This window comes from Garra rufa, chromosome 2, assembly GCF_049309525.1.
Source record: "Garra rufa chromosome 2, GarRuf1.0, whole genome shotgun sequence".
NCBI lineage: Eukaryota > Metazoa > Chordata > Actinopteri > Cypriniformes > Cyprinidae > Garra > Garra rufa.
This window is the reverse complement of record NC_133362.1, coordinates 37,172,676-37,196,259: the sequence shown is the minus strand read 5'-3', so window position 1 is coordinate 37,196,259 and position 23,584 is coordinate 37,172,676. Positions and strand designations below refer to the sequence as shown.

At 37.2% G+C, this 23,584-nt stretch overlaps 1 protein-coding gene across 1 annotated transcript in view; it reads right to left on the bottom strand.

The window, feature by feature from the left end:
* ttc7a (tetratricopeptide repeat domain 7A) overlaps positions 1-23,584 on the bottom strand; it is a 78,896-nt gene that overhangs the window by 21,944 nt on the left and 33,368 nt on the right. Inside the window, exons 10-18 of the mRNA XM_073834228.1 lie at positions 23,407-23,490; positions 19,788-19,892; positions 17,022-17,139; positions 16,842-16,899; positions 13,437-13,509; positions 10,402-10,562; positions 3,022-3,138; positions 2,837-2,940; positions 1,099-1,233 (exon numbers count right to left, since the gene is read on the bottom strand). Of these exons, the coding sequence (XP_073690329.1) occupies positions 1,099-1,233; positions 2,837-2,940; positions 3,022-3,138; positions 10,402-10,562; positions 13,437-13,509; positions 16,842-16,899; positions 17,022-17,139; positions 19,788-19,892; positions 23,407-23,490 (955 nt within the window). The remainder of the gene's footprint in view (positions 1-1,098; positions 1,234-2,836; positions 2,941-3,021; positions 3,139-10,401; positions 10,563-13,436; positions 13,510-16,841; positions 16,900-17,021; positions 17,140-19,787; positions 19,893-23,406; positions 23,491-23,584) is intronic.

The window sequence follows — 23,584 nt, the reverse complement described above, 5'->3', positions numbered from 1 at the left end:
CACAACTTGTGATTTAAATAATGCATAAGTAAATGCTGAAATTAACATTAACTAAGATTCATAGATGCTATTCATGTTAACTGAAGTTTGTTAACTAATGTTAACTGATTAACTTTATTGTAAAGTTATCACAATTTTAATTAAAAATCATTAATATTGTCACGATCTCACTGTATTGTCTCCTAGAGGGCTATTTAAGCTGCACACTCACACATACACATTGCTGAGTATTGTTTGGTTCATAGTTCTCGTGATTGCTCATGTTTTCCTTGTTTCCTAGTTTTGCCCTGCCTGTGTTTATGACCTTGGATTGTTTCCTTGTTTTATGATTGATTGCCCTGACCATTGCCTGTTTTGTCGATTATTCTTTTGTCTTGCCTTGGAAGTTATTGTTTTCTGGTGTTGACCCTGACTACGTTTTTGAATAAAGCCTACTCCGTTGTCACGCCTCCATGTTACAAATATAATGTTTCACACAATAATAAATATATAATACATATTAAAATATTTCATATTACTGATTACAATAAGCTATTTGACACATAACAACATAACACATTACAAATGAGAGCTGATCTAAAAAACATTTGCTGCATGATGGACTGCTTTGAATGGGCCCTTACTATTTTGAACTATCAGTATGACATCACACCCATTCTTTATGTCAATGGGCCGCTCTGCTTGTGCTCTCACATTCACTCATTTGTACAGAATCAGGATGTGTCCCATTTTAGACAGGAAATGAACCCATGCCAGAGGAATGCTGGGAATGGGAACAAGAGGGCACAAACACCCAGTATAAGATCCTTGGGAAACGCATTTCATGCAGAGCAGCATATAAATAACGCAAAAATAACATCCAAATAATCATAGTACGTCAAGGACTTCCCAAATGTATTAGGGTCAACAAGCAAAAAGTAGTCTTACAGGAAAAATAATGTCAGGGAACAGCCAAACAGCTATTGATGCCTCTCTAGAATATTACGTAATTATTTGTAATTTAATTCTGGTTAACGTTAATATAATAAAAGTTCCAGAAATAACAGGTTATAATGATATATTCTAAAAAGAAGTGTAACTACTACAGTTAAGCCATACCTGCTTGCAGCCAGATGCGTTCCAGGGTGGTCCAAATGTAGGCGGGACCGTGCCTGTGGGCGGAGCTGATGGCTGACACCTCTGACATGGCCTGCTCCAGACGGGACACAGCTAGAGACAGTGCGCTCTGAGACCCTGACACAAACATGACACACGTCTCGGTTATATAAACACATGTGCAATTACACACACTTATGATACTATAGATCATGACATACTCATAGATCGATTACAAAACTATACAGGTATTCAAGGGCAGGCTTTAAGGATGGTTCAGATCATGCCTGTCCGATCGCTACCACTTTGTTTATTTAAACGGGGAGTCATCGCAATTATCACCAGTAAAGTAAGGAGTGCCACAAGGATCTGTCCTAGGTCCTCTGCTATTTTCAATATACATGTTACACCTTGGTAATATTATTAGGAAATATGGGATTAGTTTCCATTGTTATGCTGATGATACTCAACCATATATTTCAACAAGACCAGATGAAACTTCAAACTTATCAAAGCTAACAGAGTGTGTTAAAATGTAAAAGACTGGATGACCAATAATACAGAAATAAGACCGAGATATTACTTATTGGACCAAAAAACCTGTCTTTTGAAAATAAGACCGAGATATTACTTATTGGACCAAGCAACCTGTCTTTTGAAAATCATATTTCTCATGTTACAAAAACAGCATTCTTCTATTCTATAAACATTGCTAAGCTACAGAACATGTTACCTGTTTCTGATGCAGAAAAGTTAGTTCATGCATTCATGACGTCTAGACTGGACTATTGTAATGCACTACTAGGTGGCTGTCCTGCTTCTTCAATAAATAAGTTACAGGTAGTCCAAAATGCAGCTGCTAGAGTCCTTACCAGGTCAAGAAAATATGATCATATTACCCCATTTTTACAGTCTCTGCACTGGCTACCTATTAGGTTCCGTATTAGTTACAAAATATAACTTCTTACCTATAAGGCCCTTAATGGTTTAGCTCCTGCATACCTAACTAGTCTTCTACCACGCTACAATCCATCACGCTTCCTAAGGTCGCAAAATTTTGGACTTTTGGTACCTAAGATAGCAAAGTCCACTAAAGGAGGGAGAGCTTTTTCACGGTTGGCTTCCAAACTCTGGAATAGCCTCCCTGATAAAGTTCGGGGTTCAGACACATTCTCTATGTTTAAATCTCTTTAGCCAAGCATTCACATAATGTATCTCATAACCTTGTACTTCGGTTACATCTGATCAAATGCACATCAACATTCTTCAGCTTGGGCTAAACACATAATTTTTGCTTGGTTGGAACAGCAGCTATGCTAATTATTTCTCTATTTGTTTCTCTGTTTCTGCCAAGGGATTGACATCCTGTGGTAACTAGGAATTACACAAGGTTCAGTCTGGATTCAGAATCCCCGAGAAGAGATGATGCCAACCCCTCAGAGGAACTCTGATGATGCCAGCCCTGAAACAACATACAGCACTACAAAATTTTGCTACAAGTTTGATTGCAACACATAATCATTACTGTTAACAGTGTTCATCGTCTGTTTGATTACACCATTACTGATTCTGACATACATCTATGCCATATGTACATCAACTTGACATACAGTAGTCACCAATAGTAAGCTACTAAATATATTGTAGAAACCTAAATTTTCTTTACAGCTGCTTTGCAAAGATTTGTATCGTGAAAAGCGCTATACAAATAAACTTAAATTTAAGTGAATTGAGAACACACCGGTCTCTGTTTCCTGGAAGTCTGGAAGTGTGAGATGGAGGCCGCTGGGTTTCTTGCTTAGCGGGCCTGGTTCAGGAGGTATGCTGCTAGTGTCATCCTCCTCACTGGAATAGAGAGCAGAATGCTTGAAATCACAACATACTGCACAGACTCACCTGAGACACTCACACACATATACATATTACCTGAGACGGGTAAAATCATAGCGACTCTGCCACAGCTGCAGCATTTCTGTACAGGTCTGTAACGCTGCAGTGGGTCCGAATAAAACCTCTTCCAGCTTCACTTTGGTAAAGAGAAGACTGAAACACACAAAGACAATAAATAATAATAATAAGTTGATAAACTAGAGTGCTACATTCAGCAAGGATACAATAAATTGTTTAAAAGACATTATAATCCTTTAATTTTTTCAAATAATTGTCCTTCTAAAGTTTCTAACCATCAAAAAATCCTGAAATGCTTCTTGAGCAGCAAACCATCATATTAGAATGATTTCTGAAGGATGTGACACTGAAGAGTGGAGTAATGATGCTAAAAATTTAGCTTTGCATCACAGGAATAAATTACTTTTTAAAATAAAGGTAAAATCAACTCAATTCACTCATGTACTCTAGAAAATAAATCAAGGACAAATCTAGGAATTGAAGACTAGACTGGACTTAAGAGAGTAGGAATGCTCATTTTAGAAGTGGGAGGAGCTTTGTTATTTAAAAATGTTGTATGTTATATACAATATATGTTATATTGTTTACATTTGATATTTTATGTTTTGTTGTGCTTACATGAAAAATGTTTGTCATTTGTGACCCTGGACCACGCTGGGGTCTTAAGTCGCTGGGGAACATTTGTAGCAATAGCCAAAAATACATTGTATGGTTCAAAATTATTGATTTTTCTTTTATGCCAAAAATTATTAGGAAATTAAGTAAAGATCATGTTGCATGAAGATTTTTTGTAAAATTCCTATTGTAAACATATCAAAATTAAATTTTTGATTAGTAATATGCATTGTTAAGTACTTAATTTGGACAACTTTAAAGGTGATTTTCTCAGTATTTTGTTTTTTTTTGCACCCTCAGATTCCAGGTTTTCAAATAGATGTATCTCGGCCAAATATTGTCCTACCCTAACAAACCATACATAAATAGAAAGCTTATTTATTGAGCTTTCATATGATGCATATATAAATATGAATGTAAATATCTCAGTTTTGTAAAATTTAACCTTTTGACTGGTTTTGTGGTTCAGGGTCACATTTGTCATTGTGCCCTTTTACACGTACTTTCTTCACTGGTAAACTACCATCATGTGTAAACCTTTTCAAAAATACCAGTAATAATACCATTGGGTTCTGGCAATTTTTCGATATGAGAAGTTGTAACATTACCAGTAATGTGCTCTGTGGGAACGCGGCATGAGTTTACCTGTATGAGCACGTACGAGTTCAGAATAAGCTGACATTTATTCTTGGCAAATCACTACATTCTGATGCAGATGAAGCATTTACACCGATAGTTGGTACACCAATACTTCTTTGACTTCTTCGACTTTTCCGTCGACTTCTGCTTCTGCTTCAAATTTTTCGACTTCTACTTCTTTGAGTTTTTCTTCTACTTACGCTTCTTCCACTTCTTTTATGATTTCTGTCTTTGACTTTTCCTTCGAATTCTTTACTTTTGCTTCTTTGACTTTATCTTTGACTTCGTTGACTTGTGCATCTTTGGCTTTTTCTTCGACTTCTACTTCTGCTATTTTGACTTTTTCTTTGACTTCTTCGACTTGTGCTTCTACTTCTGCTTTTTTGACTTTTTCTTTGACTTCTTCGACTTGTACTTCTTTGGCTTTTTCTTCGACTTCTTTGTCTTGTGCTTCTTTGGCTTTTTCTTCGACTTCTGCTTTAACTTTTTTTTTACTTCTGCTTTTTCAACTTTTTTAAACTTCTGCTTCGACTTTTTTTCAACTACTGCTTTTTCGACTTCTGATTTCTGCTTCTGCTTCGACTTCTTCAAAATTAGCTTCTTTGACTTCAACTTCTGTGAATTCTGCTTCTTCAACTTTTTCTTCGATTTCTGCTTCTTCGACTTTTGTTTTTTCGACATCTGCTTCTTCGACTTTTTTATTGACTTCAACATCTGCTTAGACTTTTTTCAACTTCTGCTTCTTTGACTTCTTCGAATTTTGCTTCTTCAACTTTTTCTAGGACTTATGCTTCTTTGTCTTTTTCTTCGACTTCTGTTTTTTCGACTTAGAATTTTGCTTCTACTTTTTCTTCGACTTTTACTTCTTCGACTTCTACTTCTGCACTTTTGTCTTCTGCTTCTTTGACTTTCTTTTCTACTTCAGCTTCTTTGACTTTTTATTCTATGACTTCTGATTCTTTGACTTTTTTTCGACTTCTGCTTCGACTTTTTCAACTTCTGCTTGTTCGACTTTATCTTAGAGTTCTGCTTCTTGACTTCATCGACATCTGCTTCTTCTTTTTGTTTGTCTTCTGCTTCTTCAACATCTTCAACTTCGACTTCTTTGACTTTTTCTTCAAATTTTGCTTCTTTGACCTCTTCGAATTTTGGTTTGAAGTAATACGATGACCCCGGGCCAATAACAGCTGCATGAATGTGAACATTTGACACAAAAATGAAAACAACTAAAACATTGACCATGTTTACAAACACAACAGCAGGAGGCATAGCCATTTAGACGTAATTTCTGGTTAATGATGTCACAGAATTTACTGGTATTTTGAAACTGATGTTTGAATGGTGCTTTATTGGTAAAAAGCCTGTGTGAACAGCGCATTTTTGTATCTACCAGTAAAATCAGTCCGTAATTTGATGGCAATTTACTGGTATTACTGTGTGAAAAGGGTCTAATATTGGCATACGTGAAAAATCTACCTGTGTTCCATGATTTGATGGAAATGTATCTAATATATATATGTTTATTGGAAATATCAAATGGTCATTAATCAACTTAAGATTTAAGGCTCAGTCACTGTCAACAAATGTTTTCTGAATTCAGTAGCTATGAAGTAAAGACAGCAGCATCCGAGCTGAAAGTGCAAACAAGCAACTGCCATTGAGATGGTGTATGCTAACGGATAGTTTCCTGCAGGTATTACAGACCTGCTTCTAACAGAAACAGCAATTCTGCAGCTGTCTAAGGACGTTCTTCCCCTGAACTGTCCATGTCTTTACCAAGGTTTAGCGAGTGGGTGGACGTCTGTGTGTACTGGAGGGTGGAGGGGTGAAGCGAGATGAATGTGATGGTGTGCGTTTGTGTGGGTGTGTGCTATTAAGAGTGTGTGTGTAAACAGGGCCAGCACAGCATTCACACAAGTGAGAAAGAGTTGCAGCGAGACTGGCAGACGCTCCTGCTGTGACAAGCCCTTGTGCTTGAACAGCAGTAGTGTGGCGGTGAAGTACACATATAAATCTGAATTTACCCGAAGTAGGGTTACACCCATTTTCCAAAGGAGGACTAAAGCTAAAATTGGTGTAGAGACAAAATGGTCATGACAAATAGCCACATACAGGACAGTGACAGTGTTATTAGTGCAATTAATACACTTTTATAATACTTATTAATATTTAAAATGATTGTATTTTTGATTTTAGTAATTTTGTTATGTGCTTGTTATTTCTACAAATTATTTTTTATTTCTTTTCAGTAACTTTAGTACTTCGACTTATTTTATTTCAGTAAAAACCAGTGCAGTTCAAACAATTGTGATTAATCGCATCCAAAATAAAAGTTTTTGTTAATATATGTATATATGTATTATATTAAGTCACACACATACAGTATATATTTTGAAAATATTTACATTTATTTATATGTATATATTTATTTTCATATAATTTTATTATATATAAATATATTTAATATGTAAACATATTTTTCTTAAATATATGGATGCATGTATGTGTCTTTATATATACATAATAATATACACAGTACACACATATATAAAATACATTAACAAAAACTTTTATTTTGGATGCGATTAATCGCGATTAATGGTTTGAACAGCACTAGCATAAACGCTTTTTAATTTTCTAAATTTCTTATCTTATATTTACATTCTATTTTATATCAGCTATGTTTCAAATAACAAAACTAATTTATATTTGTTTCAGTTTTAGTTAACAATAACAACAACACTGGGCCAAGAGAACTAGACTGGAGGTCAGGGAGCAGCTGGAGATCAGGTGCAGGTGAAAGCAATGAAACATTTCCTTGTTTGGAAAGAGATGGACACATCACTTAAAAGCACTAAAACTCTAATATTCAAAATCTACATTAAACTCACATTGTAAATGTTAAAATGATGTCAAATTAAAAAGTAAAGTAGGTCATCAAATGTGATTTTAGTTTACATGCACCATGCACCACTCTTCTTCCTCCTCCCATACGTCAACAAACAGAGTTTCTAGAAAGCTGAGTTCACTTTTTCCAGTGGCAAAGTGATGATTTGTTTTCTTCAGAGGCAGAGGTTCTTAGAATGAGACGTGCGACAATACAACCATTGTGACACGCAATAGATTTAGTGTGTTTGTGTGTGAGAGGCTGACGCCTGTTTCACACATACTCCGTCTGCAGTGCGTATGCAGTCCGTGTGCGTTATGTATGCGATGCAGAAGCAGCACGGACTCGTTTTGCTTTCACACAGGACGCATTTGCAGTCCGTTCCTGATCCGCGGCTGTTTACCACAAACACACCATTTATCCGTTATTTTGATTTCAAATACAAGCGTGCTTTTTCAGCACTGGGATACTCTTTTATCACAGTACACTAATACAACACTAGATATATTCACGTTTAAACTCAACGTATTATAAACAACGTATTATTCAATGCACTTGACTTCTAGATTTGTATATTAAGTTGCTCAAGCAAGTTGCAACACATTTAAACAGCATAGGTAGGCTATAGTTTCCTTTTCTTATTGTAATAGGGCTATCAGAAATATTTTAAATTAAAACTTACCACAGACAGAAACAGTTGGCTCTGTGCCTTTCTTTCGCATTAAATCTGTATTAAAAACAATCTTTTAAAGAACTTTTCAACCTGGAGAAGTGCATCTATTATGTTGCCTTGTTTATTTAAAACTGCACTATTTTAAACCTATCCAAAAAGCCACGTGTTGACTGTGAAACACAGTAGACTGCATTTATATGCATTTATGGTACATTTCCGTGTCAATCCATGTTCATTTTTACAGCGAACAATGCGCTGTCACTTTAATTCAGCGCATGCAGCGCAATGCAGCACTGCAAAAATAGACTCTGTGCCGAAACGATCGCTGCACTGCTGCAAACGCACCGCTTCTGGAACGCACTACCGGACAGCAACCGCGTGCAGTGTGAACGCTCCAATCCGTTAACATGGGTGGGGAAAAAATACGCAAGGCATATGCACTGCAGACGGAGTATGTGTGAAACAGGCGTGCTGTATGTGTTACTCTGATATGAACTTGATCCTAATTATTTTCTCTCCACTCTTGTCTCGAGTGCAATACTGACCTCACATGGTGAAGTAAAAACTGAAAATATTCAGAATAAAATGTACACAAAAGCACTTCTTAAATAGAACACTTCACAAAAAGTTAGGCTTAAAACTACAAAACAGTAGATTCAGTTGGAAATATAGACAGTTCTGAATACAAATTCTATGTTTGCGTTTAGATGTCACTACGAGTTAAAGAGATTGTTCACCCCAAAATTAAAATTCTGTCAACATTTGCTTACCCTGAAGTTGTTCCAAACTTGTATGTGTTTCTTTCCTGTGTGCAACATGAAGATATTTTGAAGAATTGTTAAAGGAGTAGTTCACTTTCAGAACAAAAATTTACAGATAATGTACTCACCCCCTTGTCATCCAAGATGTTCATGTCTTTTTTCTTCAGGCGTAAAGAAATTATGTTTTTTGAGGAAAACATTTCAGGATTTCTCTCCATATAATGGACTTCTATGGTGCCCCCGAGTTTGAACCTCCAAAATGCAGTTTAAATGCAGCTTCAAAGGGCTCTAAATGTTCCCAGCCGAGGAATAAGGGTCTTATCTAGCGAAATGATCAGTTATTTTCAAAAAACATTTACAATTTATATACTTTTTAATCTCTACACAGAGTACACACAGAGCTAGACAAGACGAGCATTTGAGGTTAAAAGTATATAAATTGTAATTTTTTTTTTTTAAATAACCAATAGTTTTGCTAGATAAGACCCTATTTCCTCAGCTGTGATCATTTAGAGCCCTTTGAAGCTGCTTTTTGGAAGTTCAAACTCGGGGGCACCATAGAAGTCTATTATATGGAGAGAAATCCTACAATTTTTTCTTCAAAAAACATAATTTCCTTACGACTGAAGAAAGAAGACATGAACATCTTGGATGACAAGGGGGTGAGTACATTATCTGTACATTTTTGTTCTGAAAGTGAACTACTCCTTTAAGTTAACTACTATGGAAATCAATGGCTACCATCGTTTGATTACAAACATTCTTCAAAATATCTGCTTTGTGTCCAGCAGAAGATAGAAATTCATGCAGGTTTGTAAATGATGCTAAAATCTATCCCTTTAAATATTCTAACGCAGCTCACTGGAGGTTGCAGACAATTCTATTCAGGCATAATATTTAATTGAACTGCTAAATAAAGATCTTAAGGGATTTAAGACTGTAATATTTCACTGTAAAAATGTCCACTGAGCCATTTCAAAAAAGTCAAGACTTGACATTCAGACAATGTGACTTAAAGGTATAGTTCACCCAAAACTGTTCTGTTGGATATTTAAGAAAATGCTCAGCGTTTTTTTCCCATACGATGGAAGTCAATGGTAACCAAAACGGTTTGGTTCACAACTGTCTGGTTCTTTAAAATATCTTACTAAATGTAAATCGTACTAAATGTTTAAGAACTAGAGTATTAGTAGACTGTCTGCTTTTTTAAATTTATTTTAATGGTACTTCAACAAATATGTGACCCTGCACCACAAAACCTGTCTTAAGTAGCATAGTATAATATTAAAAGCAATAGCCAAAAATACATTATCGATTTTCCTTTTATGCCAAAAATCATATTAAGTAAAAGTATTTTGTTAATTTTCTACTGTTAATATATCAAAACATAATTTTTGATTAGTGCTATGCATTGCTAAGAACTTTATTTGGACAACTTTAGTCTATTTAAGTCGATTTTTTTCAATATTTACATTTTTGCAGATTCCAGATTTTCAAATAGTTGTATCTCAGCCAAATATTATCCTATCACAGCAAACTATACATCAATTGAAAGCTTATTTTGACCCTTATGTCTAGTTGTGTGGTCCAGGGTCACATATTCTACTGACTGTAAGTAATGTTGCAAGTACATGTCAACTTACTCTACTAACTCTAACTTAACACTCTTTAATAAGAGTTAGTTGACCTGTTGCAACGTTAATTAGTAGAAAGTGGACTATCGAGTATAACCTCAGAATGACATGATGCTGAGTAAATGATGATTAATTTAAATTTTTGGGTGAACTATCCCTTTTGAATCATAACAAACACATTAAACATACTTAAAGTTGTCCGGGTGCTGGTTAATGGCGAGTTGAAGTGTATCAAGGGCATGCTGGTAGTGTTTCTGGGCACTGAGCAGTAGAGTCAGCAGATGTAGAGAGTGTAGATCATCTCCACGAACATTTAAAGCCGACTGCAGCGGCTCCATCGCTTCTGACACCTACCACAAACACAAAAGGTCACATACAGTAGGTAGGAATATGATGAGATAAAGAACTGTTCACACAATCGTGCGACCTTGACAGCTGTATGTGTAAACAAAAGCTACAAAAACCCACAGCTATGCAAAATGCGAAAAGAGATTAATGTAAATGTATTTTCTTGGAAAGTATTAAAGGGATAGTTCACCCAAAAATGAAAATGTGATGTTTATCTGCTTACCCCCAGGGCATCCAAGATGTAGGTGACTTTGTTTCCTCAGCAGAACACAAACGAAGATTTTTAACGAAAACCGGTGCAGTCTGCAAGCCATATAATGTGGATGGGCACCAGGGTAGGGTTGCACCAGCCATTCGTAAGTTCTTACTTAAATTGGAACGTTAAGTCCACACTAGAGGCTTAGTAACTACTAGTTAGTTTGTAACTAAATCTATACATTATTTGGTTGCACCAGTTGTTCGTAAGGCAGGACTTAGCTAGTAGTTCGTAAACTCTCCGTAAAGTAATGCGTAGTCGCCTAATATGACGTTCACACTAAATCATCCAATAGAAACCTTCAAATACGTGAGCAGAACTTGTTTAAATGATTAAATTTTAATTTATCTTTCATTCTAACTTCTTTTGCCTCACATATGCTAACGGTAAAAACAAGTTTTCATTAAAAACGAAACAATGATAACATTAGTCTATATGTAACTATATTTTGTCCACGGTCACATATGTAAATAACATTCAGAGACTAACTGAAATAAATAAGGATCAATAAATACTGAAAAAAAGAAATGCCATTTATTTATCATTTCATCTGACATGCGCAGCACGAAGTGCACAGAGTCGCGCTGTAGATGGGGTGTTGAAGACGCGCTAAAAAAGAAACAAGTACGTTTATTCACATATTGTTCTCTCTCTTAATATGAATGTGAGTATAAATGTCAACAGTATAATATGCCTAAAGGATTAAAGGTTGTCGGTTAAAAGAAGAGCATATTGATGCAGTTCACTCAGTCTGCTATTTTATTCCAACCGATACTCCTGACCAGACGCTTCCGTAAATATTTAGTTTATACGTAGAGTTACGTTTAAACTAAGTTTATTGGTGCAACGCAAAAATATATAGTAGTGTGTAAATTGAAACTTAGTGTCCCTTTACGTCGCAACTAGGCTAAGTTGTAACTTAAGCACAGCTGGTGCAAGCGGCCCCAGACCTTTAAAAGTAAACAAAAATATGCACAGACAAATCCAAATTACACCCTGCGGCTCGTGACGATACACTGATGTCCTAAGACACGAAACGATCGGTTTTTGTGAGAAACTGAACAGTATTTATATCATTTTTTACCTTTGATACACAGCCACGTCCATCTGTCCTGAGCACGAGTTTCGCATCAGGCACATTACAAGTGAACGCGCTCTGGCGTAGTATACGCAAACGCCGGAAGCGATCTGTGGCATGAATACTAAACTCATTGTTTACACAGTGCACAGAGATTGTGGGTATAGTGGCTATTCAAAATAGTAATTACTTGCGCTTATCCTGATTGTTCAAAACGATGTAAAGCTAAAAGATTACGTTTGCTTGCGCAAACTCATCCGGGACTTTTCACTGATTTCCTCTTATGGCGTTTGCGTATTCTACGCCAGAGCGCGTTCACATGTATGATAGTGTTGTTTTTGACAACCATCTTAGATTTAGTCTTTTGGACTAAAATGCTTATTAGTTTTAGTCAAATTTTAGTCACTTCTAAATGTGATAGTTTTAGTCCAATTTTAGTCGACGAAAAGTCAAAAAGGTTTTAGTCTAGTTTTAGTCAAAAAAAAGGGGAAAAAGTCTTTTAACAAATTATTGTAGGTCAGTAAGTATTTTGCTGTTGGGTAGTGTCACTTATAAGTTGTGAAAATAGCAGATCTATAGTTCAACACAATGTGAGCTTCCGGATCGACTATTTTCACCAATAATTACAATAATGAAGGAATGGTTTTAGACATAAAAGACATATATTTGAAATACACCCATAGGTCCTCTCACCGTTTGCGACCACCCTGTGTGCAAACTGCCGCCATCACGGTTAATCGTCTGTCTGTCTGAGTGACAACAATGTGACGTGTTGAGCGTAACCAAACAAGGATAGAATGCTAAAACGGCTTGCCATACTAGTATGGCAAAGAGTATTTAATGCTAAAACGGCTTGCCATAGCGGCAGATACTTTTTCGGTTTTAATTGGCATGCACAATAAGCAGAAATGTCATGCATTTTAAACGTCTGACGGACCACCCACTAACATTTTCGTCTATTCTCGTCTCGTCAACGAAAACTCACACACGTCTCGTCATGTTTTAGTCACCAACGAGCCATTTTTATCTCGTCATCGTCTCGTTATCGTCATTAAAAAAAGTGGCGTCAACTAAATGATTTCGTCATCGTCATCGTCATCGTTGACGAAAACAACACTGTGTAACGAGTCGAATGCTAAACTCGTGCTCATGACAGATGGACGTGGCTGTGTATCAAAGGTAAAAAATGATATAAATACTGTTCAGTTTCTCACAAAAACCGATCGTTTCGTGTCTTAGGACATCAATGTATCGTCACGAGCCGCAGGGTGTAATTTGGATTTGTCTGTGTATGTTTTTGTTTATTTTAAAGGTCTGGTGCCCATCCACCTCCATTATTTGGCTGGCAGACTGCAATGGTTTGAGTTAAAAATCTTCATTTGTGTTCTGCTGAAGAAACAAAGTCACCTACATCTTGGATGCAGATAAAGATAAGCAGATAAACATCAAATTTTCATTTTTGGGTGAACTATCCCTTTAAGAACAGAAATCTGATATGTTGACGTGATTCTGCATCTAGTCGAGATTGATTAACGCGCTGACCTGTCGAACCAGAGCCAGCTGCAGAGAGAGGTAGAAGGAGATCTGAGGGTCCTCAGTGTCCAGTGCATGGGCTCTGAAGACAAAAAAAAAAACTATCTGGGTGAAGTTTTCATCACCTTATTACCAGACTGACATCTGTCAGTCATCTCACAACTCACTCTTCACTAAACTTACACGCTGGAATTAATTGTGACACTGCATTTCTTTAAAGAAATTGTTAAACTGCATAGATGAACAAAATGTGATTAAAATTTTGAAATCATTAGCATGTGTAAATGAAAAGATTCGGATTTAGAATCATTTCCACATCTGTGAAAGATCTGAGAGAGAAAAAAAGGCTTTGTTGCATGTTGTTAGCATGTTATTAACAAGTTGTTAACATGTTGCTAGTGTGATTATCACGTTGCTAGTATGTTTTTAGCATAATTATCGTTTTGCTAGCATGTTTTAGCATGATTAGCATGTTGTTTGTTAGCATGTTACTAACAGGTTTCCAGCATGATTGGCATGTTGTTATCATTATTAGTATGTTGTTAGCATGATAAACATGCTTCACAAAAATACCTGATGATTATATAATATATGATGATATATGATGACTATAAAATACCTAATGATTATTGTTTTTAGCACGTTCCTAACATTATTTCCATGTTGCTAGTATGTTTAATCATAACCTGTTTCTAGCATGTTTCTAACACGATTATGTTGTTAACATGTTGCCAACATGTTTTTAGCATGATTAGAATGTTCTTCACAAAACACACCTGTTAAAAACAGCTGATTAAGTCTGATTATTCTGACCAGTCTGAGCCATTTGATAGCATGTTTTTAGCATTGTTAACATATTACCAATATGTTTTTATGTTTGTCAACATGTTGATTAGCATGTTAGCATGTTTCTATCATGATCAACCTGTTTTAGCATGTTTATAGTATGATTAGCATGTTGCTTACAAAAGAACCCCTGCTGAAAAAAAACAGCGTATGGTGGTTAGGTAGGTTTTGGTGCTGGGATGCTGGTTTTAGCTGGTTTATGGTGGACCCTTGCTGGTTTATGCTGGTCCTTTGCTGGCTTATGCTGGCCATTTGCTGGTTTATGCTGGTCCTTTGCTGGCTTATGCTGGCCATTTGCTGGTTTATGCTGGTCCTTTGCTGGTTTATGCTGGCCATTTGCTGGTTTATGCTGGTCCTTTGCTGGCTTATGCTGGCCATTTGCTGGTTTATGCTGGTCCTTTGCTGGTTTATGCTGGTCCTTTGCTGATTTATGCTGGTCCTTTGCTGATTTATGCTGGCCATTTGCTGGTTTATGCTGGTCCTTTGCTGGTTTATGCTGGTCCTTTGCTGATTTATGCTGGTCCTTTGCTGGTTTATGCTGGTCCTTTGCTGATTTATGCTGGTCCTTTGCTGGTTTATGCTGGCCATTTGCTGGTTTATGCTGGTCCTTTGCTGGTCCTTTGCTGGTTTATGCTGGCCATTTGCTGGTTTATGCTGGTCCTTTGCTGGTTTATGCTGGCCATTTGCTGGTTTATGCTGGTCCTTTGCTGGTTTATGCTGGCCATTTGCTGGTTTATGCTGGTCCTTTGCTGGTTTATGCTGGCCATTTGCTGGTTTATGCTGGTCCTTTGCTGGTTTATGCTGGCCATTTGCTGGTCCTTTGCTGGTTTATGCTGGTCCTTTGCTGGTTTATGCTGGTCCTTTGCTGGTTTATGCTGGCCATTTGCTGGTTTATGCTGGTCCTTTGCTGGTTTATGCTGGTCCTTTGCTGGTTTATGCTGGCCATTTGCTGGTTTATGCTGGTCCTTTGCTGGTTTATGCTGGCCATTTGCTGGTTTATGCTGGTCCTTTGCTGGTTTATGCTGGCCATTTGCTGGTCCTTTGCTGGTTTATGCTGGCCATTTGCTGATTTATGCTGGTCCTTTGCTGGTTTATGCTGGCCATTTGCTGGTTTATGCTGGCCATTTGCTGGTTTATGCTGGTCCTTTGCTGGTCCTTTGCTGGTTTATGCTGGTCATTTGCTGGTTTATGCTGGTCCTTTGCTGGTTTATGCTGGCCATTTGCTGGTTTATGCTGGTCCTTTGCTGGTTTATGCTGGCCATTTGCTGGTTTATGCTGGTCCTTTGCTGGTTTATGCTGGCCATTTGCTGGTTTATGCTGGCCATTTGCTGGTTTATGCTGGTCCTTTGCTGGTTTATGCTGGCCATTTGCTGGTTTATGCTGGTCATTTGCTGGTTTATGCTGGCCATTTGCTGGTTTATGCTGGTCCTTTGCTGGTTTATGCTGGCCATTTGCTGGTTTATGCTGGTCCTTTGCTGGTTTATGCTGGCCATTTGCTGGTTTATGCTGGTCCTTTGCTGGTTTATGCTGGCCATTTGCTGGTTTATGCAGGTCCTTTGCTGGTCCTTTGCTGGTTTATGCTGGTCATTTGCTGGTCATTTTCTGGTTTATGCTGGTCCTTTGCTGGTTTATGCTGGTCATTTGCTGGTTTATGCTGGTCATTTGCTGGTTTATGCTGGTCCTTTGCTGGTTTATGCAGGTCCTTTGCTGGTCATTTGCTGGTTTATGCTGGTCATTTGCTGGTTTATGCTGGTCATTTGCTGGTTTATGCTGGTCCTTTGCTGGTTTATGCTGGCCATTTGCTGGTTTATGCTGGTCCTTTGCTGGTTCATGCTGGTCCTTTGCTTTTTTATGCTGGCCATTTGCTGGTTTATGCTGGTCCTTTGCTGGTTTATGCTGGTCCTTTGCTGGTTTATGCTGGCCATTTGCTGGTTTATGCTGGTCCTTTGCTGGTGTATGCTGGTCCTTGACCAGCAACATGACCAGCATAAACCAGCAAAGGACCAGCATTAACCAGCTAAGGACCAGCATAAACCAGCAAAAGACCAGCATTAACCAGCTAAGGACCAGCATAAACCAGCAAAGGACCAGTGTAAACCAGCTAAAACCAGCATCCCATCACCAAAACCTACCTAACCAGCATATGCTGTTTTTTTTCAGCAGGGACAGCTGATTTAGTCAAACACTCAGAAAAATTATAAAAATAAGTTTAAATAGTAGATCAGTGAGTTGGCTTTCTCAGGCCGTTTTAAATTGTAATAATATTTCAGAATTGTATAGTTTTTACTGCATTTTTAATTAAATAAATGCCGCATTTGTGAACATATAAGTGATTTCTTAAATAAAACCTTAAATAAATCTTACAGACCACAAATTTTTAAATGGTAGTGTTTTTTTTATTATTATTATTTTTTTTTATTGCAGCTAGTTTTAATATTAATGAAAATTCTGGTATAAAATTAGCAAAGGGTCATAAACAATTCCCACACAGTGGGTGGCTGAGACCCCCTTAATAAAATCTGTGTTAAGCACACATGTTGAAATATAAGAGGTAAACATCAAGCGTACTTTCGTAGTGACTGAAGGGCTCTTCTGTTGAACTCATCGCGATCGGCTTTCAGCGTAGCTGCAAACACATGGTTAAACAGTGAGTCACCGCAGACATAAGGGAGCAGCTGAGGACAACTGTGGGCCTGGATCATTTTTTAGCTTCAGAGAAGGATAATCGCAGTTAAACGCCGGGCTTACCATCAGAGGCCTGCAGACTACGACACAGTCCGATGGCCAGATGAGCTCGAGGAAGAGACTCCCCAGCACATTCTCCTAAAGCAACCACACCTGCTGAGAGGGACACTGCATCCTCCAGCTGACACACACAAACACACAAACACATTTACACAAGCATTAGATGATTTATATCAGTGCTTCTCAACTTACAATGAGATATAGTGGTGGAGGAGTGTAAAGGGTAACAATTTGAGCTGGATACGTATGGGTTCAAACCATGGGTGGTTTTTTGCACAAAAATATTAAGCACTGAAACACTGATAATAATAAAAAATATTATTAATAACTGAGCAGCAAATCAGCATATTCAAATGATTTCTGAAGGATCATGTGACACTAAAGACTGGAGTAATTATTACTTACTATTGTATGCTATTCATTATTTGAAATGCTAGACATGCTGACATGAATCAGCATCAAGGACAACTGTTTGAGGACAAATCCTGTGATGATAATGGGCCGGTCTGAAGTGGGACTGTGGGATGGCATGCTTATGTGGCATTAAAGCTTGTGCATTAAGTATTTTGGCTATATGGCTCTATTGTGCTATAAAACTCTTATGGACTGCTGTCTGTACTCTGAATTCAACACTGCACTTCCAACAGATGCTGTAATCTCTGTCAACAGTTTTGCATTGCCATCCTTGTTACACTAATAAGACACAATGTTACTAATCTAAAACAGAGATCACCTATTAGTGATATTAATCTAGATCTCTTTCAAGACTGAGCAATGTGTATAAGGAGTATTATAAAAAGGCTGAAAAACACAGATTTAATGTTTCTCGTACAGTTTTAGTTTCATCTGGATCACAGGTCATTTCTAAATTAATAATACTGTGAGCATAGCTAGTTTTATTATAAATATATTAGGATTATATAGGATTTATGGGATTAGGATTTATGGATTTAAGGATTTATAGATGCCACAGTGAATATTTTCAATGAATTTTCCTGAAATACACATTGCTTATTTCATTCATAGCCTAAAACATATGTATTGCTTTTGCTGGGATGTGCACTACGATTCAAAAGTTTTGGTCGGTAAACCCTACTGTAATCGTTAGAATGGCCAAGGATCAGTAACCTCAACAAAAAACTGAGCATGCAGACAAACCGTAAGTCATAGAGACCTGAAACTTGGAGGGATGGTAGTACTCACACCGCCGATAACATCACCAAAGCTCGCCCCAATTGGCCTGACGGGGGCGCTACAGCGTTAAAAAATATGAAATCACTCTTAACTCCTAAACTGTTCATTGCAGACTCAAGTGTCTTGTGTCCTTGAAATCCTTGGTGAAATTTTTGAACTAGTCCTAGGTTTTTCACCTGATCGGAACCAAACTTCTGACTCTCCGTCGCAAAGGGATGCCAAAACGTTTGAAAGGGGTAGGGCCACCTTTACTAAAATGGCTATAACTTTTGAATGGAGTAAGATATCTTCGGCAAACTCACAATGCGCATGTAAGAGCTGAATCTGAGGTCACATGAAAAAGTTTGGCCACTTGGTGGTACTAAGAGGGAAGAAAAACATAAAAACAGCCATAACTATGCAAAAGCTTTTCCTATCGACATGAACATCGCTGTGCACAGTCTTGGTCCGAAGTGCCAAAAGTGGCTATAAGGACATTTGCATATCTCAAAAAACATGGCCGGCATAGGTGCATGAACTTTGACCACCTATTAGGCCAGGTGGACTGAGGTCGATTGGAACAAAACTTGGTGGCGCTGTTTGACGCATGGCTCTAAAGGTCTGTGAAAAATGGCCCTGTCCAAATATACCCAAAAGCCTATAAAGTCTAAACAAAAACTCAAAACTTCACGAAACCTGATGAGCACAGGTGATTTTAAACAAGCATGCAAAGTTTTAGGGAGATCAGACCACAGCTGGTGCTATTAAAAGGGTTCAAAAACACTGTATATCTATAGTAAATAAGCTTTTTTGCATTGATTTAGATTGTTACAAGCTTGATAAATAATATGTAATGTCTTTTTTCATACATGCTTAAATGCCTTAAAGCACCAGTAATCAATGCTTGCAGCTATATTTTAAAATGTATTTTATTCCTGTAATGCAAAGCTGATTTTTTAGCATCTTTACTCCAGTCTTCACTCACATGATCATTCAGAAATCATTCTGATATGCTGGTATTATTCTCTTACAATGTTGTGCTGTTTAATATTTTTATGGAAAATGCATTTTTTTTGGCATTTTTTGTTCAGAACAGGGTTTATTTAAAATAATAAGTATTACAACATTATAAAAATGCATTTAATGTCACTTTGGATCAATTTAACGCATCCTTGCTAAATAAAACTATTAATTTATTTAAACAAAAAAATCTTAGGCTGGAACTCTTAAGAGTGTCACACCCCTGGACTTTCTAGTTGGTTTCTCCCATCATCTCCCCCACTGCTCTGTGTGTTTTGGTTCCTCCCTAATTTCCCACACCTGTGTTTCCGACCTAATCAATGTGCCTTTATAAGTTTGTGTCTTTGCCATGTTGTTTGTCGGTCGATGTTGTTTTCCACCCTGTGTTCCTGGTTTCCCGTTGGACTATTAAATATTCTCATTTTACGCCGTCGTTGTTCGTTTGTTTTGTCTAAATCGTGACATAGAGTGTTAACTGATTTTAATTGTTCTATGAAACATTTTTGCACAAACTTTTTTTTTTTTTGCTTAATGATTCTGTATATTGTGCACATGTGGTTTTTGTGTTTCTCTCACCCAGTGCAGCTGGTTGATGCACACTTTTACTGCAAGCAGAGGTGGGATGGGATCCTGTGGTCTCATTGTCACACACTCTTTAAGCACCGACACTGCACCCTCATTCTGTAAAATATCATTAACAATACAGCTTTCAAGTATATATAAACACACATATATACATAGATAGATAGTACAGTATTTCAAAATGCAGCAGTGACATAAAACCTACCCTGGACAGTGACAGTGACATTTTGATATTTCTTTATATGGTAATGTAAGTGTTCTGCATTCAGGTGAAAGAAGTGTGAACCTTCACTCATTAAAATCGTTAACCTAGGGTCATTTTGGATTATCACTCAGTACATCCGTAGACCCTGGATGAGCATTTTCATTTGCATATTCATGAGGTTAATAACATAGACTGGACAAGTAGATTACACAACACGAACATGTCCTGTTTTAATAACTGCTTGTCTATGTGTGGAGATGCTGTCACATCTATTTATTCTGGTTATTGTAAGACCTCTGAATAGTATAAAATACAAAACAACAACTAAACATTAGAAGGAAAACTAAATTTGTACGTATTTCTGTAATAAGAAACAGCATGTTAAAGCTCCTGCATCTACACAAGGCTGATGAATATTCAATGAGACAGACTCTGAGGCAGTTTATGATTGGTGGTCTTTTATTACACAACTCCTTCTAATTTTCTAACACCATATTGTTACACAATGTTCTAAAGGGATTGTACACTCCAATTCTTCTGTATTTTATTCAAATTAATATATTCGCCCTCATGTTGTCCCAGATGTAAATGGCTTTTTATTCTTCTAAAACACAAATGAAGATTTGTAGAAGAATAATCTATTTCTTATCATGAAGTGACAGGTAGAAAATATTTTTTGCTATAAACCATGCTTCTGGCCAACTGTTATACACACATTCGTTCAAGTGTTGAGAATACATGTGACATAAATGTAAGCATGTTGTGAAGCACAACGTAAGCATATTGTGAAGCTCACATGAGAAGTGATGGTCCTCTGTGCTTCAGGGTCACTTCCTGCGCAAACTTTACAATGCTCTCACATCACACTTCAAAATGTGCTTAAGTACTTGAGTCTCTCTGAAATATTAAGAGGCAGCTCACTGAAGAACTTAGATGACTGGTTTGTTATATATCAAGTCTGAAAAGTTGCTGCTACATTGATATTAACCCAAGGTTCAGTGTGGTGTGAAAATCAGCTGAGACTCCTACACCTCTTAACAGGATAGTTCACCCAAAAATGAAAACTACTCCATGATTTATTCACCCTCAAGCCATCCTTGGTGCATATGACTTTCTTCTTTCAGACAAATCTAAGTTATATTTAAAAATGTCCTGGCTCTTCCAAGCTTTATAATGACAGTGAATTGGTGTTGAGATTTTGAAGTCTCCAACAGTTTTCTTTACCATTCCTTGTTTTGTAATTTGTGACCGCTGTTTTGTTTTGCTCTCTTGTCTGTGCTTCTTGTCACTTCTCAAATTATACAAACAAATGACAAAAAAATGATCAGTCTATAATTTTGATGTTAGGATTATTTGAACAGTGAGGGACACAATAACAACAAACAGATTCCAGAAAAACACATAAATTAATTTGCATTTTAATGAGTGAAATAAGTATTTGAAACTAAGGCAGAACATGACTTAGTACTTGGTGGCAAAACCCTTGTTGGCAATCACAGAGGTCAGATATTTTTTGTAGTTGGCCACCAGGATCGCACACATCTCGGGAGGGATTTTATCCCATTCCTTTTTGCAGATCCTCTCCAAGTCATTAAGGTTTTGTGGCTGATGTTTGGCAACTCAAACCTTCAGCCTCCTCCACAGATTTTCTTTGGGATTAAGGTCTGGAGACTGGCAAGGCTACTCTAGGACCTTATGTGCTTCTTCTTGAGCCACTCCTTTGTTGCCTTGGCCATGTGTTTTGGGACATTGTCATGCTGGAATATTTTCGTCCTGTCCATTGCTCCTTTGATGCGGTGCAGCTGTCCTGTCCCCTTAGCAGAAAAACACCCCCAAAGCATTATGTTTCCACCTCCATGTTTGACGGTGGGGATGGTGTTCTTGGGTTCATAGGCAGCATTCCTCCTCCTCCAAACACGGCGAGGTGAATTGATGCCCAATAGCTTGATTTTGGTCTCATCTGACCACAACACTTTCACCCAGTTTTCCTCTGAATCATTCAGATGTTCATTGCCAAACTTCAGATGGGCCTGTACATGTGCTTTCTTGAGCAGGGGGACCTTGCGGGCGCTGCAGGATTTTTAGTCCTTCACGGCATAGTGTGTTACCAATTGTGACCCTGAACCACAAGTCTTAAGTAGCATGAGTATATTTGTAGCAATAGCCAAAAATACATTGTATGGGTCAAAATTATTGATTTTTCTTTTATCCCAAAAATCATTATGATATTAAGTAACTGGTTTTGTGGTCTACGATCACAATTGTTTTCTTGGTGACTATGGTCCCAGCTACCTTGAGATCATTGACAAGATCCTCCTGTGTAGTTCTGGGCTGATTCCTCACCGTTCTCATGATCATTGAAACTCCACAAGGTGAGATCTTGCATGGAGCTCCAGAACGAGGGAGATTGACTGTTATTTTGTGTTTCTTCCATTTCCATTTCCGAATAATCACAACAACTGTTGTCACCTTCTGACCAAACTGCTTGAGGATGGTCTTGTAGCCCATTCCAGCCGTGTGTAGGTCTACAATCTTGTCCCTGACATCCTTGGACAGGTCTTTGGTCTTGGCCATGGTCGAGAGTTTGGAATCTGATTAATTGATTGTTTCTGTGGACAGTTGTCTTTTTATAGGTAACAAACTGAAATTAAGAGCAGTCCCTTTAAGAAAGTGCTCCTAATCTCAGCTCGTTACCTGTATAAAAGAATCCTGGGAGCCAGAAATCTTGCTGGTTGATAGGAGATTAAATACTTATTTCACTCATTAAAATGCAAATAATTTATAACTTTTTTGAAATGTGTTTTTCTGTATTTTTTTGTTGTTAAAATTAATTAAAATGATAGTCTGATCATTTCTTTGTCAGCGGGCAAACCTACAAAATCAGCAGGGGATCAAATAATTTTTTTCCTCACTGTACAACAGTTAGCGGAAGCTAGAGATTAAGTTTTATAAAGTTTTAAATAGGGAAATTTTCTTACACAAATGCATTGATTTACTTTATAAGGCCTTTATTAACCTCCCAGAGCACTGTGGAGTACTTTTTTTTAATGGATGGATGATTTACTGAACTATAAAAATCTCAACACCCATTCACTGCCATTATAAAGCTTGGGAGATCCAAGACATTTTTTAATATAACTCTGATTGTATTCATCTGAAAGAAGTCATATACACCTAGGATGGCTTGAGGGTGAGTAAATCATGGGGTAATTAAAATTTTTGAGTGAACTATCCCTTTAACAGCCATTTCAAATACATATTTAATTCAAATAAAAACCTTCTGTATCTTCTTTCATTCAGTTACAAGAAAATATTTATTTAACTAAATCTAAAATATAGCAAATTATTGCAATTAATGACTAATATATGAACAGAACATTGATGATGACAATAGGACACGAATCTCACCTTCCCACTTGCCATTAATGACAAGCCAAGCTGGTACCAAAGATGAAACTCATTATAGGAGAACTTCATGGCCCGCTCCAAACACTGATGACAAACAATCACACAAAACAACAGAGTCAGAAAGAAACTTTGAATCAAGCAAACAGCCTTCCAAGAAAATGATAATGGTTGACACTGC